Source organism: Chiroxiphia lanceolata, chromosome 10 (assembly GCF_009829145.1).
Source record: "Chiroxiphia lanceolata isolate bChiLan1 chromosome 10, bChiLan1.pri, whole genome shotgun sequence".
Classification (NCBI taxonomy): Eukaryota; Metazoa; Chordata; class Aves; order Passeriformes; family Pipridae; genus Chiroxiphia; species Chiroxiphia lanceolata.
In genome coordinates this window covers 25,159,363-25,174,493 of record NC_045646.1, presented here as the reverse complement: position 1 = coordinate 25,174,493, position 15,131 = coordinate 25,159,363, and the positions used below count along the sequence as shown (strand labels likewise).

The following is a 15,131-nucleotide window of genomic DNA, read 5'->3' as shown; positions in this document are numbered from 1 at the left end:
CTCTCAGCTGCTTGGGCACTGTGTTCTGCTTAGTTTTGGAAGGAGGTTTTGACTAATGACCATCTTCTAAAGAGGAGGCTTCAGCATCAAGGCTAGTCAGCAGACTTTATGCTGATGAGGCATCGTGTGGGCTGGTAGGGAGAAGGAAAGATCCTAGATAAACTACTGGACCTCAGTAAAACAATATACCAAATTTTTGTCTCCAGTGAAGGATGGATATGTGGTAACTTAATGTCGCAGCAGGAAAAGGAAGGGGCGTAGGCAATAGAGATGAAAACTGGCTATGCCTGTGGAACCAGTGCTCGCTGACCAGCTGATCTCCCAGTCACCTGCAGTCACTGGTGTTTTCTCTGTGTGCCAGCCACAGGAGGTATGGGGGAGGAGAGAAGGAAAAAGGGATAAAAGTGTCCCTGCATTATGCATTAATTGCTGCATTCTGTATCAGAGGTCATGAGCTATATGTATGTATCTATACATTTTCCCCTTTAAACCAGCTAAAGCTCATTCACATCTGGCAATGTTTTCAAAAGAGTTTTCAAAGTTTTATAAAGTTCTGTAAGTTTTGTAAAATCAATCAGCCAGGTAGAGGAGAAAGCAAGAGTTCTTATTTGTACCTTTAACTGAAGAGAAGAATGTTGTTATCCACATTCTATATGGCTGAGGACTGGTACCAATAAATCTCTGAAGGGAAAAGCTTTATTTGCATGTTAAAATACCAGAACAGGAACTATTTGTTATAAAGCTGTAGGAACAGTTCTGTAGCTGAGGAGATGACTTGGATTGATGTGCTTTTCCCTCCCACTAGAAACACTTAGGAAGGAGCGAAACATTCTGTGAACGTAGGTGTGTGTGGTTGTATGTGAAGTATGAATCCAGTATCTGATTATCCACTTCTCCTGTTCTTATTACTTGCAATTTTCCTGCCTTCTCACTGTTTTTTAACCTCTCTAGCTGTAATTATCCACGTGCGTCTACTAACGTTCTGCTTACTTACATGAGCAGGTACCAGAGGTGGAAAGAGGTGCTATATTTTGTCCTACAAGACTAGTTTAATGTTTGTTGCCTTTGTTTTTCCTCTCCTGTTGCAGGCTGGAATAAGTCCATCCATCACATCTCCTGTTGTCTTTGACATCCTGCCACTGAAACTGCACCCATTTTCCCAGAGCACTCCGACAGGCTTGGACTGCGTGGGCTGGAAACGGCGCATCTCCGCTCCCGGTGTGTACACCAGTCTTAGCTGGGCATGAGTTATGAGAGCATTAAGCTTTGGTTTATTGAGTATGGAAGCTTTGTGTGCAGTCTAACCTATTTATGATGTCTGGGCAGAAACCTGCTTTAGAGTCGAACCTTTCATGTGCTTTTCATATTCTGGATTGTTTTCTCCCTGAGCAAATAACCAGGGTGGTGTTTAAAGGCAGTGGTCAGCTTTTGAGTGAAGAAGAGATCTTTCATGGCAATGCTGGTGTGCTTGATGTAGCAGCACTGTGTTGTCTGAGGAGAACTCAATCTCACCTGGAATGATGCCATGAATTAGGTTTCTGCAGATGAAACAGGCTCTCTGCCTTTGTTTGCTGGAGAGCACTACGGTGGGTATGGTGAGGCTCCTCTCAAGTTGCTAATTAGGCACCAAAGCAACTAAATGAGCCTCTAGAGATACAAGTTTCCTGTACTTTAAATCTCCTTAAAGAACAAGTATGCCGTATTTTCATGAAGTTTCGTGTCTGCTTCATTTCCAATGACTGACACTTTTTCAGAATTAAAATGTAAATTGCATGGATTATTAAACAGGGAGATGTATCCTTGCCAGGTTTTTAAATTCTCCATCTGACAGTGCCTGCCCAAACGCTGCAGATATCTCTATCACAGCACTTTGGGGTAGAATAAGAAAAACAGAATGCAGAGGAGTTGTTTGGCGGTTCATAATCTAGCCAGGAAAAGCCAGCCACAGTTGGGTGCCAAGCTGCCATTTCTGCCTCAGAAGGTCTCTGTACCATTGATTAAACACTGCTGGAGTTACCTAATCAAGGGACAATAGCATTGAGTTGAATGGTCATAATATTCTGTCAAGCAAAACTGGTTTGCTTTCTGACACTGTGTACAACTCTTGCACAGAGTCATGAGGCTTCATCCGGAAATAGGAAAACAAACTACTTATTATCATAGTGTCAAGAGCCCTGCCTCTGCTCTTTCTGTACTGAGGGCTTTGATCACTTGCTGTCACAAGCATCTGGTGTTGCCCCAATGCTTATGACCAGCTCCCTGACTGAATTAAAAAAAGCTGCAGCTTTACTTCTTAGAAATCCCAGATGGAAACCCATCATTGTCAAGTTGTCAGTGCATCTCTGACATCAGTTGAAATCCCTGAGCACTGCTGTCATAGAAGTAAATTCAGAGTCACAGCTGAGACAAATTTCATGGTAGTTCCCAACTGGGGCCTGAGGGAGTTAAAACTTTCTAAAATGAATTTCTAAAGGTGAATAGAGGGTGTAAATGTATGTAGACTGACCAGCTGGCAGTGCTGTAGGTGTTTATATGCTGTCTAGAAATGGGGCATGCAACTGAATCATCTATGATTCACACAACATTCCTGAGCTAGGTACAAGTGAACTTCATACCATGGCCTAAGCCTGGACTTCAAGAGTTTCTGAGTAAATGTAGCAAAACAAATGAAATGGAGCAGAATCCTTTTTTCAACACCAAAACCATGTTCATGTGGGAGTAAAACGGTGGAGAGAGGAAGCAGAGATTCCTCTGCCACAGCCATTTCTTTTAGCTGCTGCTTGTGTACTTCATTTGAAGCATTTTGGGCGTGATGAATGTGTGCACCTGTCCTTCCTGTGGTAGGATGTGGCTGAGAAGAAAACTGCAAATTACTGAAGTAATACTCTGAAGTTGATGGATCAGTTTTAGGATTGGGTATGTCCCTGAAGCAGCAGTAGTGCAGCAGAATGCAGAATCTTTGATTCTTACGCAGATTTGTTGTGATACCTGTTGCTTTTGTACAGAGCTGTAGATCATGTAAAACAAATATAAAATTAAATGATGACTTAATTTAATCTAATTTTAAGATTTTTAACTCGAAGGCTACAATGGCTTATATTAATGATCCCAGATTATACTTTAGTCATAAAAGACACTGGATATGAAAGTGCTGTGCAATATGTAGTGGTACTATATACTTCCTGGTTGAAAATATGGATAAATTTCTCACTGTCAAAGTCTGCACCTGGTCACCTCATGCAGGGACTGCTGCAGAGACTGTGGGAAATGGAGTATTTTGTAAGCCTCTCTAGTTCTTCAGATATGTGATAACTGTCAGGACCCCAGCCCAAAAGGTGCCATGCACAGCTGGGAGACTTCTGTCATGCACCTCCCCATACGTGGGGACAAGAGCTTAGCTGGGCACAGACTTACTGCCTTAGGTGAGGCTGCCTGTTTGTTCCCAGCTAGACCATACCAGGAGTGCTGGGAGAAGAGTTTAATTTTAATGCTGAGTCTGCTGTGCTCGTTACCTTCTGCTCACCAGCTGCTGCCACCAGAGCACGGAGACATTGCTCTCTCTGCCTTTATGCCATGCTGGAAGAAAAGAGGCCGGCTCAGGGCTGTCACCTGGCTGTCCCAGCAGTGGGGAGCCGTCACTGAGCATTTCTCTCCCTGTCCCCTGCGGGGCCCGGGCCTGACAAACCGTGTGGCACCAGCAGGTGGCTCTGGCCCCTGTGAAATGCGGGGCCGTGCCACCGCCGTGTGCGCCGGGATGGGCTGAGCCTGGAGCCTCCGGGAGGGATGGAGCCTGGACACCCCCTGTGCACACACGTACACCCCAGAGTTCGCAAAGTTTACTGTCCTGTTCAAACATCGGGAACGTTTAAATACTTTGGAAGGGCTTCCCTGACTGCTACACACTTCAGTAGGTAGTGTTGATGAATGTAAAGTATCTTTCCCCTTTAATTCAGAGAATCACAGAATATTCTGTGTTGGAAGGGACCCACAAGGATTACTGAGTCTAACTTTTGGCCCTGCACAGGACACCCCAAGAGTCACACCATGTGCTTGAGAGTATTGTCCAAAAGCTCCTGGAGCTCTGGCAGCCTTGGTGCTGTGCCCACTGCCCTGGGGAGCCTGGTCAGTGCCCAACCACCCTCTGGGGGAAGAACCTTTTCCTGAGATCCAACCTAAACCTCCCCTGACACAACTTCAGAACATTCCCTTGGGTGCTGTCCCTGGTCCCCACGGAGAAGAGCTCAGTGCCTGCCCCTCCTCTTCCCCTCATGATGAAGTTGTAGACAGTGATGAGGTCTCCCTTCAGTTCTCCTCTTCTAGTTGTCAAGTTATTCCCATGTCTTCATTTGTACCTTGCAGTATGTTCCTCACTGCCAGTGTAGGAAACAAGCTACTTCCTAATGTAGATACGGGAATGCTTTTCTGCTTTTTGGCAGCTTCTAAAGATCTTTAGAAACCTTTGACATAGGAATTGCACCAGAAAAGGTGTGAGAGGGAAGACCCTAAAATGTACTGGAGTGAGCAGTAGAAGGATAACAAGGCTTTGGGTTAAAGCAGTGGACCAGCATGTTTGTCTTTTAGGCTATCATACCTACCCTCTTCTTCCCCATCTCTCTCCTGAGACAGATATTTGTTTATTTATAACCTGCAGACTTTGCCTAAAATGGTGGATGTTCCTGCTCTTGCTGTTACCTCAGCCAGAGACTTTACTATTCTTGTGCCAGCTTGTTACATTTTCTCAAATGTTTTCCCAATGCTGCCTCTCAGAGAACCTGTGAAACTTTTGTTTTGTTTTTTTTTTGTGGATAGGGACACACATAGGACTGTAAACCTTCAGGGTTTGTCATACCCTCATAGAGGGAGAAACTTGTAACTGGTGTATTACAAGATCAGGTTGGTAGCTGCGCTAGAACAGATCTTAAACCTGTATTATTTAAAATCATTATTTAAATGCAGACCAGATCTTTTTGGCAACTTTCCATGAATCTTGTCAGACTTAAACAGCCTAAGATCTTTCGGTTTCCTGCTATCAGATGTCTACAAGAGATGCCCTGGAATTACACCACAGTGCTGGTGTTGGTTGTGCCAACCAAAGAGGAATGAACTCATTGTGACTGATGTGCACATACTGGTGGCCTTGGAAATCTTGCAACAAGAATAGGCCAGCCAAGTTCTCAAAGGCTGAATCTTTTGTGGATAGTCTGGAAAACAGTGACCATTTAGTGATACTGAGTTATCTTCTGGCCTCCCTGGTGTAAGCGGAAAGTATTTCTCAGAGGCAAAAGGGACTGTTTGTTTACTCAACATCATGTGGCCAACTTTCATCTTCTTTTCCCAGCTATAGATGGGCTGTTAAACTCACATTTGGCAACAGCTAATGTGAAGATGTTTGACAGCCACTGGAGAAATCTGTTCTAGAGGGAAAATATTAGCTCAAAACCAGGACTTCATTATGTCTTATAAATATTTAGCAGTCCTGTAGTTCAGCAAAATAACAAGCTGAGCTATTTATTCCGGTTTTGTCATTTTAATTCTTGAAGGGACACAGAAGAAAGTGGTATGCAAGTTCCCAGATGTGTATCATTGTAGCTGTAGCATGAAATGTCCATTCCATCTTCATTAATCCATACAAGTGTAATTGAATTGAAGTGGCTAAAAAATAATCATGTCGCCTACTGCATGTTTTTCACTTCATGTCTTAATCACAGAAAGATTAGACCCAGTGTGTCAATCTTGATTCTGTTTAAGCCCAGCCACAAACATTTGCGCTCTGAGAGGTCACTGGTAACATGTCCTCACTCAAAGGTTTTCATCCAGCTTGAGAAGCTGGGCCCAGTGGTGGCTGAGTTCCTGAAAATTTGTCTGAGCAGGTTGAACGGGATTGGTCATATTAGTTACTGAGGTGAAAGATTTAGCACACCAATAAAAACTTTTCATGGGGCAAAGAGGGGAGAAGATCCTAGCAAATCCTAAATGATTCTGGCAATCACCATTCAAAGCTATGAGACTACAGAGGCTAAAAAATCCAACAGATATTTAGAATCAGGCTGTCCAAAGCTCAGTCTAGCTCGACTCCCTTGACCAGGCTGTGCAATGAGATCCTTAATCTGTAGTTTGAATCAGCTGCTGCTACATCAACTTTAGACTTCTCTCTCTAGTGTCACAGAAGAAAATCTCTGTAGATTTAACAACAAAAAAATACAAAGACCTATAGTCAGGTGGAACCCTTCTGCGATGAGTTGCAGGCTTAAACTCTGATACAATATTTGCTTTCCACAACTTCACTTTGTAGTATTTTTCCTCTTTCCATTCTATTAAAAAATATGCCTCTCCAGTACATAAATATACTATACATACCCCTGCAGCACCTTCAGCACTGCCGTCTCTGGCATTTTCAGGGAGCATCCAGAGCAGGGAGTGGGAGAGTTAGCAGAGAATGGATCAAGTGGTGTAAGCAGGTCCAGGGCAGAGATCTGCCAGGCAAGAGCAGTGGCTACAGAGCCCGTGTAAATAACGGCAGGGTCAGTAGTTCAGTCAGTGAGAGAAACAGGTTTGTGGAGTTTCCTCACTTCTCATGCACCAAGCAGGGATTGCAAGGAGCAAGAGATAATCAGGACTGAATTGTGGCCTCTCCTTAACGCCTTTCACATCTGAAGAGCTGCTCAGTCCCTTCCTCTTCTCAACACCCTGTGCTGCACATCCACAGAACTGCTGCATTCATCTTTGTGGTCAATGCTTAACTTCCCTCCCCCTCATTATTGTGATCAAGTGTTTCTCTCCAGTTGTACTTCAATGCAGGCAGCTCTAGGAGGCCCTGGAAGAACCAGATCAATGCAGAAGAGTGGTTCTACTGCAGTCAAATCGAGAACACATTTCTATTTCTGTATTAGGAGGCATTACAGAAGATATTTTGGTCTAAGTAGTTACATTCAGAAGATAATTGAAGGCATTATTTTGTTTCAGGCCACTGTAGAAATGTTGGGTTTGCTGTTGCTGCAGAGACCTTTCTTTTAAAGAATAGTTGAAATATTTAAGGACTCAAAAGTTGGTTCAGCACTGTTATGTGCTTTGTAATATTCTGCAGTGATGGAGGGTGAAATTTTTTTCTTTTAGGAAATATTCAGTAAACCAGAAGTCTTACTGAAATAAAATAACTCTGATACTGTACAGATAGTGAGGCAAAGTCAAAGAGGTCTCTCTGTCAAAGCAGGCTGTGTTGGCCATATTACGTAGCTTTATTTACTTTGGAAAGAATTACCTTATTCAGGAAAAGAAGCATTTTCAGTTCTTGTGTGAAATTAGCCTCCTAGTTTTTGGGTTTGTGTGCCAAACAGAGACATGTTCTCTCTGTAAGCAGTAGGAGCAGTTTGGGGTTTCCCCACCTGCTCCTTTGTGGCCCACTGTGGGTGGCTGTCACCCTCCCAGCTTCGCTGGCAGAGCCAAGCTCCTCCTTTATTTTGGTCCAACCCCTGAGTCTCACCTGGCAAACTCTCACCTGATCTGGGTAATCTCATGCTGAAGCAATCTAGTTCTGGTCTCACACTGGTTTCTGCTGCACGTGGTACAAACCACGTGGCTACTCTTAAATTATTTTGATAGTTGGACATATCTGCCATTGTAAGGCAGGTGTTTGAGCAGAGGGGCAGCCCAGAAATGTCCTTTATCATAAAACCTCTGTGGCACCTCAAAGCTGTTGTTAAACTGCACAGGTATTTCTGCATTCTTAGGAAACTAGTATCCTTTTAGAATCCTTCTTACAGGGACACACTGAATCATGCTAGGTAATGAGAATGTAAAACTTTCTAATTAAAAAGTAGTTATTGATGGTGTTTCAATATAGGACTGAGGTCTCTTACAAAGATCACATATGGAAATAGGGATCATCCCAGGTCTACAGTCTGGGAGTGGATGCTAAATGATTTTTCAAAGCTCCCAGCTGCAACCTCCCCAAATCTCAATCTGTGTTTTTCTGGCTTTGATTTCATTTTGAATTCTTTTTTTTTTTGAGGACTTACAAAAATAGTTTTTTAATAGCAGCAGCCACAGCCAGTTCTAAACATGATTAGTTTATATGTTAAGTCCTTTCTGAGTTCTCAGGGGAAGCAGATAACACAAGGTCTCTCTCACTTGGGCATTTTTAAAATGCATGAAATTCTACTACTTCCACTTATTTATTTTTAATCTGACAGTTCTGCTAAATTAGGAGGAGAGATCTCTGTCTCACCCTTGCTTTTTTTTCATGCCTTGAAATCGGCTTTAATAAAAATCAGCTGCTGGAAGCCGCGGTTGAAAGCAGTTGAGCTGCCACAGAGGGAGCCTCCTTAGTGGACCCCTATGATGTCAGGATGCATCGAGGCAAGCGGAGAGGAGGGTAGGAACCCAGCTCAGTGCTCGGGCAGCGCTGCCAGGTACCGCTGCCCTGGGAGCAGCCGCGGAGCTCTGTGCCCCTTTCCTCCCCCGGCAGAGCAGAGCCCCCGGCTCTCCCTCTCACCCGCCTGCATGAGGACCCAGCAGTGCCCCAGTGAGTCCAGCGGGGCACACAGTGCGGAAAACTGCAGCAGCAGTGGAAGCTCCGGGCTCTCCCCGGGTTCGGATTCAGACAGCAGCGGGGTGGTGTGTGGTGGTGGTGGGATGAGAGGCGTCCTGTCCAGGTACTGGAGCTTGGAGAGTCTTCACTCTGCCACAGGTAAGGGGCTATTTTTTTTTTTTCAATTATTTTTCCTTTTTTTAAAAAAAAAACAAAACAAAACTGCTCTGTGATATTGCACTGACCTTGAGAAACCAAACCAAATCCTCTGGAAAAAGTATATAATTTGGAAATGCAGTTTCTTAGTCTTGAGAAATAAGCAAAACATTCAGTGCTTGCTAGTTATACCCCCTGCAGACTTACAGCTAAACCAAAACAACATAGACCCTTAATAGACTTCTTAAGTCAGAAGGGAAGAAATAGGTTCTTAATGGCTTTGGAAACAGTGCTTAGGCTTCTACCTGATTAAAGGTGTCCTTGCCTTTTGGAACAGCATTTCTTATTATTATATGGAGCCCAGTGTTAGAGTTGACATTTCTCTGTGTGAATTCCAGTATAGAGTATTACTGCCTTTAGAAAATGTCCAAGCTGTGTGCAGCAGATGAGGGCTAGGTAGGGTTGCCCTGCTGTGCACTGAAGGAGGGAAAGGCAGTTCCCTGAGCCAGCTGCTCAAGTTCAGTTTTTGTTTTCCCATCCATTATTTAATGCCTTTCTGAACCAGAGACATTGGAGGCATGTTCATATAACCTGTTTTGACTCGGCCTGGCATTCTGGGTTTCAGTCACTGATGTGCCTATTTAGGGTTTGAATATTTGAACTGCAAGCATGGTAAAGAAGGTTTCTCATTGCCAAGTGACAGTAGCAAAGGAGCTTGGCAGTGGTGGTAACGGCCAATGATTGCTGAGCTGTTCAGCTGCTGCTGTTCAGAGAGATTTTTAGTAGAGCTGCAGTAAATTAGTTCTTCTATTAGATAAATTCAGACAAGTGCCTTCAAGGCCACCAGTGACTGGCATTTCCTTAGTAAAAATACTCAGTACTACCAGCTAGAATCAAGGCTTGGGAAGAATTCAGGGTGTAGTTCTGTGTAATCTGCTTTAGTCTTGTATACTTTTAATTATTGAAAGGTCTTGTAATTCCATCTGCTACTGTAGATTTCAGGCTGTTTAATAAAATCTGCATTGCTGCTCTGGATCCTCTGCTGAAGTGTGAGTAACTGCATGGTCGTGCAGGGAAGGACCACAGCAGGGTGACCAGTCTGACTTTCCAACCCCCACCCAGAGCTTTTGGTGGCCAAGAAACACTGAACACCTATAGTATGTCCTGAGAGCCCAGAGGCAGGAAAAAGGCTCAGGGTGAGATCAGACCATTGGTGCTCTGTTTTGGGGAATGATCTGGGCCACAAATACAAGGGGATGCACTTTTGTGTTTTGGTAGCATCTGCTGGCTCATTTTGTCTGTAACTGGAAATGCAAACAATCCCCAGCATAGCTCTGACATTGGCATAAAGTAATGCTGGCACAGGCTGTTTTTGCAAACTACTGCTGAGTGTTGCACGTGAGGCTGTGGCAGTAGTTCAGTCCCCTCTGTGTTTGAGGGTTTGCTGTCAGCTGTCCTGGATGCGTTCTTGGTCTTAATCAGGTCAGTTGATACAAGTGGTGTATAGTGATATAAAAGAAGTATGGTTGATAGCAAAATCAGGCTTTGAGACTAAGTCTCTTTTTTCTAAAGGTACTTTCATTTTTTCCACAATGGTCTTGCTCCAAGGGCTGTGAGGCATGGTGTCATTTTGTGGATGCTGCATGCATTTAGCAGGAAATGCAGAGATGGGAGGAAATGGAATAGAAAATGGTATGGAGACAGACTGAGGACTGACCAAATTAAGTTTCATAATTACAGTGTTGATATATCAATACAATAATAAAAGCAGATCACTGCACTTCAGACTCCTTGCTGCCTTGAAATACTACAGTAGGTGTCTTCTCATGCAAAAGATGTCTGAGTGGTTCACCTCTAACTACTAACAAAATTCAGGTCAGAATTAGGATTAAACCTTGAAAGCAATGCATCTCTCAGAAAAATTTATTTTATGTTGATTCTTCACTGTGAGAATTCTTCTTTGGATTAAACTGAGGAAGCTGTGATAGGATTGCTCCTCGTCTTTAACATCAATTGGCTGTCCAAGCACTGAGGTGGGATTTCTTTGAAGCTTGTGCTAAATAACATTTTTGAATGGTAAAGTTAAATACAGTGTTTAAACCAACCAACAAAAACCAGGAGCAACAGCAGCTGGCAGTGCATGAGAGAAATGGTAACTAGAATGCATGGTAATGTCATCTCCTCAGAGGAGCTGGGAGTCTCCAGCATCTTTGTACGTGATACACCAAGAAGTTGGAGGGGAAAAAAAGGAGTATGAACTGTGTGGAAGCACTGTGAAGTGCCCAACTGTGCATCCAAAAAGGTCTGGAATATGAGTGAATATCTTTCTCTGTTTTAAAGGGGTTCTGCATTTCCCGTAGTGGCCTTTAGGCTGGAGAGGTGGACTTAGCAGACAGGGTTTAGCTTTTCTTCTCTCAGTGTGCACATAAGCTTGTATATAGGGATCTTCATACTGAGTCTGTTGCTGTCTAAGATTTCAGAGAAGAAAGATTAGAAATAAACCAGATTTAAGTGACTGAAAAGTAGAGGTGAAAGGCAGGTGGGAGGTACAATTGGAATGCAGCCATTTGAGTTTCTCTTTTACACAATTCAGATTTCAAGGGAGTGAAAGACAGGTGTGTTTGTGTGTTTACACATGGATATGTTTGACAGTGTGTTGACATCGCCTGTGTAGGAAAGTCAGGTAATGTTTTCCCGTGTTCATAGGGGCAAAAGCTGTCTTTGGTTAGTAATATTCTTCTGCAGTAATGAAATACAATTCCTTTTGGTTTGGAGTTGACCTTCTTGTAGTATATTGATGAAGAGGGGAAGCTAAATGTGACAGCTGGAAAAGACCTGTTGTTACAGCATAAATTTCTGTGCAAATGCCATTTGAAATGCAACTATGCAAAAAAAACATTTTTCAGACTTGTATAGAGTAGCAAATTCTACTGGTTTTTAGTATCAGTGCATGGCATTTTTGGTCTAAATGTCAATAAACAGTCCCTTACATGAGGAGGCCTCTCTCCCTGAAGCTAGATGTAAACATGAAAACAGGGAATGCTTTATAGTTCTACCAGGCTCTTCATTTGAGGATGCCAGGAGACTTCACAAGCATCAATAACCCTCTCAGAGGGCCTGAGAGGTTTTCGAAGTATGATTTAGGGTAGAAAAAGAGGTATACATGGTTTGATGCTTGGATAGTAGCCTTGCTATTTTTAAAGACTTATGAGCAATTTCCAAGTGTTTGTCCTGTGCAGTTCTCCAGTGAGAAAATGACTGGGAGCTGGTGTGGCTCAGAAATTCTGGAAATCAGGCCTTAAGTATCTCAGCTGGACAAAAAACCATGAGGCATCTAAATTAAAGGTCAGTTGTGACAGTGCTCCAGCAAGTGATTCAGTGGAGCTATGAACATTCTAAGCCTGGTTTCCTAGCAAGACTTTGTATCCCAGGCTCATGTTGCCTGTATCCCATTCATCTCTGTTGTACAACTCCTGAAAAGTTTGTTTCCTTTAGAATGTTTCCAGATTCAAGTCTGTGAGCAGCTCTCTTTGCTTTTCCAGGTCCTTTGTTGCAGGTCCAATCCCGACCTCGTTAATACTTCTGTTTACTCTTTTGCTTGTCCAAGTCGGGAAGGACTGGAAGAGCAAAGAAAGGTGGGGACAAAGGGGGAATCACATCCTGGAGGACTAATGGTTGCCATAGTTTCCCTGAGATCCTCTAAGTATTTGTGCATATGTAGCAATTTAATTGTACAGGCTACACTTGGGTGCGCCTCTGCACAGTTTTGTGGCTCCTAATATTTAGATATGCCCTTGGGAATATGGCCTTTAAACAAACAAGAAAACATGAAACATGGGTGTGGAGGTTTTTTTCTTCATTCAGAGCTTAAAATGAAAATTGTGGTTTTTTAGAAATGTTTTTTCCAAGTCATTCATTTAATTGTTGTGGCTGAGGAGGGAACCAGTAACAGAGCTGTGGTGAAGGCTTTGAGTCTTTCTTGTTTGGTAAGAGATTTTCTTTTGAGCCCTTTCATTTTCCTTTTTTCTTCCCCCAACCCTGCCTTTTTGGTACTGATGTCTGCAGCTGTGTTCATGGGCTGCAGTGCATAATTCCACCGACTCTCCTTTCTCTAGGGTCGTGCAGTCTGCAGGAGTTAGAGGTCACACAAGGGGAGATTGATTTAAGGTTCAAATTGCTTCAGAACGCAGGGAGGAAAAAGTTAGTGCCTTAAGCACACACTGCAGCATGTTGATGTTCTGTTTCACCCTTAACTTGGCAAATTGTGAGCTGGGATGTTTCAGCTGGATTCATTGCTTGTACTGTAACATGTGTCCTGTGTGCTCCCTCCCCCCCATAAATCCTGTGTCACCTGTGAGAATAACTTCCATTCATCTTCTGAACAATTAATCGATGAATTAAAAAGAAAAAAAAGAAACAACAAATTAACTTTGATTTTTCTCTCTCTGCGGATTCATTTGTGATGGTGACTGATGTGGTTACATTAAACCAAAGGGCGATCCTGGGCTTTTGAGGAAGAATTACAACATTAACATCTCTTGGTTGAATTAGTGAGCTGTCATAAAGCTTAAGTAAATATTCCTTAGGTGGAAAATACATCTTCCAAATAATGTGTTGAGTGTTGCTGAACTGTGACTTGGCATCACACTCAAATAGTGAGGGCATCTACATTAATAAGTGGTTGAGTTCATTTCAGTGAAGGAAATCTCAGTAAGTGCTAAGTGTGTGTAAACTTGACCACCTAACACATTTAACACACTTAAGAAACATTTTTTCAGTGCAAACTATCCTCTAGCATCATGCTTTTCCATAAAAGGGAATAGAGAATAGTGTTAATGTAGGTGTTGGAAAGTCTAATCATGTTCCTGTACCTCTGTTTGCAGCAGAACCAGTTTTTGTAAGTTCAGCTATTTTGGAGTTCTAATTACATTTTAATGTAGTGGGGGTGGTAGTTTTAGTTGACTTTCCCTTGAGATTTCTTTGTTTTGTTTCAAAAGGAGTAAATGCTTATTCTCATATCCCTGTGAGGCACAGATCCTTGCCTACCAGGGATAAACATTCCCATCTTTTCTGATGCTGTGTTTGCAGGGGGGAAAGATAAATCTTTGGGAGCACCGCCTGTGATACTTCCCTGGGTGTCACAGGTACACCATCTTCGTCTTTTTCCTTCTCTGCCTTCAAAACAACTCTCATGAAGAACATTTAAATTGTGATCACCATTTCCTTTGCTGAGAAATATGACAACTTCTAAGACTATTTCCTCAAAGATTAAGTTACCTTTAGAGTAGCATTTCAGACCAACACTTCTTTGGGATATATCTATGCTTCAGTTGCTGTTATTTTTATAGATGGAAGTGAAACAGCCTTAAGCCACCTGATTTGGATACTGCCACCACCACCGCTCTTGCAGCAGGAAATTTTGTGATCCAAGAGAGCAAATGGAAGGGGGAATAAGGTGGTACCACGAAGCCCATCTGACTCCTCCTTTCTCTGCATTTGGGTAAACATGCAAAGGCTTGGAGTAACTGTGGAATGTGCCTGTTCATTTGGGTTATCTGCATCTAGTTCACGTAGGTAAAAAAAACAGCAAAAAATAGGTTATAACATGTGCTGGCAAATAGTGTATATGCCCAGTGGTCACAAAGAATGTGTATAATTGCTGCCTACACATGATGAAGCTTCACTATGGCTGCTTAGCCTTTAGTTAAGTTAAATAATGTAGGTAACAATCATGCATGTCCTTTGCCATTGGGATGTGTCCTTTCACTTACTAAGCTTGTCTGTAACTAAGCTTATTCCCTATTAAGGTCTTGTTCTCCAATTCATCTGAATCACCAGAAGTGTCTTTGAAGGATTAGAGAAATATAGCCCTCTTCTGAGGGTCAGTAATTATCTGTGGAGGCTTCTAATTTAATTAGAGTCCTGCTTCATCTCAATCCTTTTGTAGTCTGAGGTTTGTTAAACCAACCAACTAGTTCAGTAATTTGCTTAAAATACTAGGGCCAAGCTGGGTGTGCTGGACTACACAGTTATATCGGCCTGAGCAAGCCCGAAGTCTGAAGATGAGCTATCTTCTTGAACACTGAATGCCTTCAGTGGCTGTGCCATTCGAACAAAGCTGCTCTTAAAAGTGGTGTCTGCACATGAAAGCGAGACATTACCTCAGGTGTAAGCTGATAGGACCTCAGTTTGCACCTGGTTAACTGTCTTGGATTACATTGTGTGAACATCCAAGTGTTGGCAGCTCTCATTACAAATATACCTCGGGGTGTGTTTGCCTAAGCAGGTATAGAGAGCTCTGCTGTTGTTATTCTCAGTCCCTTCTAATCAAGGAGCAAGAGATTCCCTGGACTATGATGTTGGCTCATAAGAGCTCAAGGAACATTTTTTTGCCATGGAGTACAGAACAGAGTAATGGCTTTGCTGGAGCAACTGAGCAAGTTGTGCT

The 15,131-nt window shown here is 42.9% G+C and overlaps 1 protein-coding gene across 2 annotated transcripts in view; it reads left to right on the top strand.

The window, feature by feature from the left end:
- ARHGEF4 (Rho guanine nucleotide exchange factor 4) overlaps positions 1-15,131 on the top strand; it is a 223,791-nt gene that overhangs the window by 108,707 nt on the left and 99,953 nt on the right. The window contains exon 6 of one of the 2 annotated variants that reach the window (XM_032697385.1): positions 1,089-1,218. In XM_032697385.1, the coding sequence (XP_032553276.1) occupies positions 1,089-1,218 (130 nt within the window). Of the gene's footprint in view, positions 1-1,088; positions 1,219-8,359; positions 8,687-15,131 lie in introns of those variants that run through there. The other variant, XM_032697386.1, reaches the window with a different exon arrangement.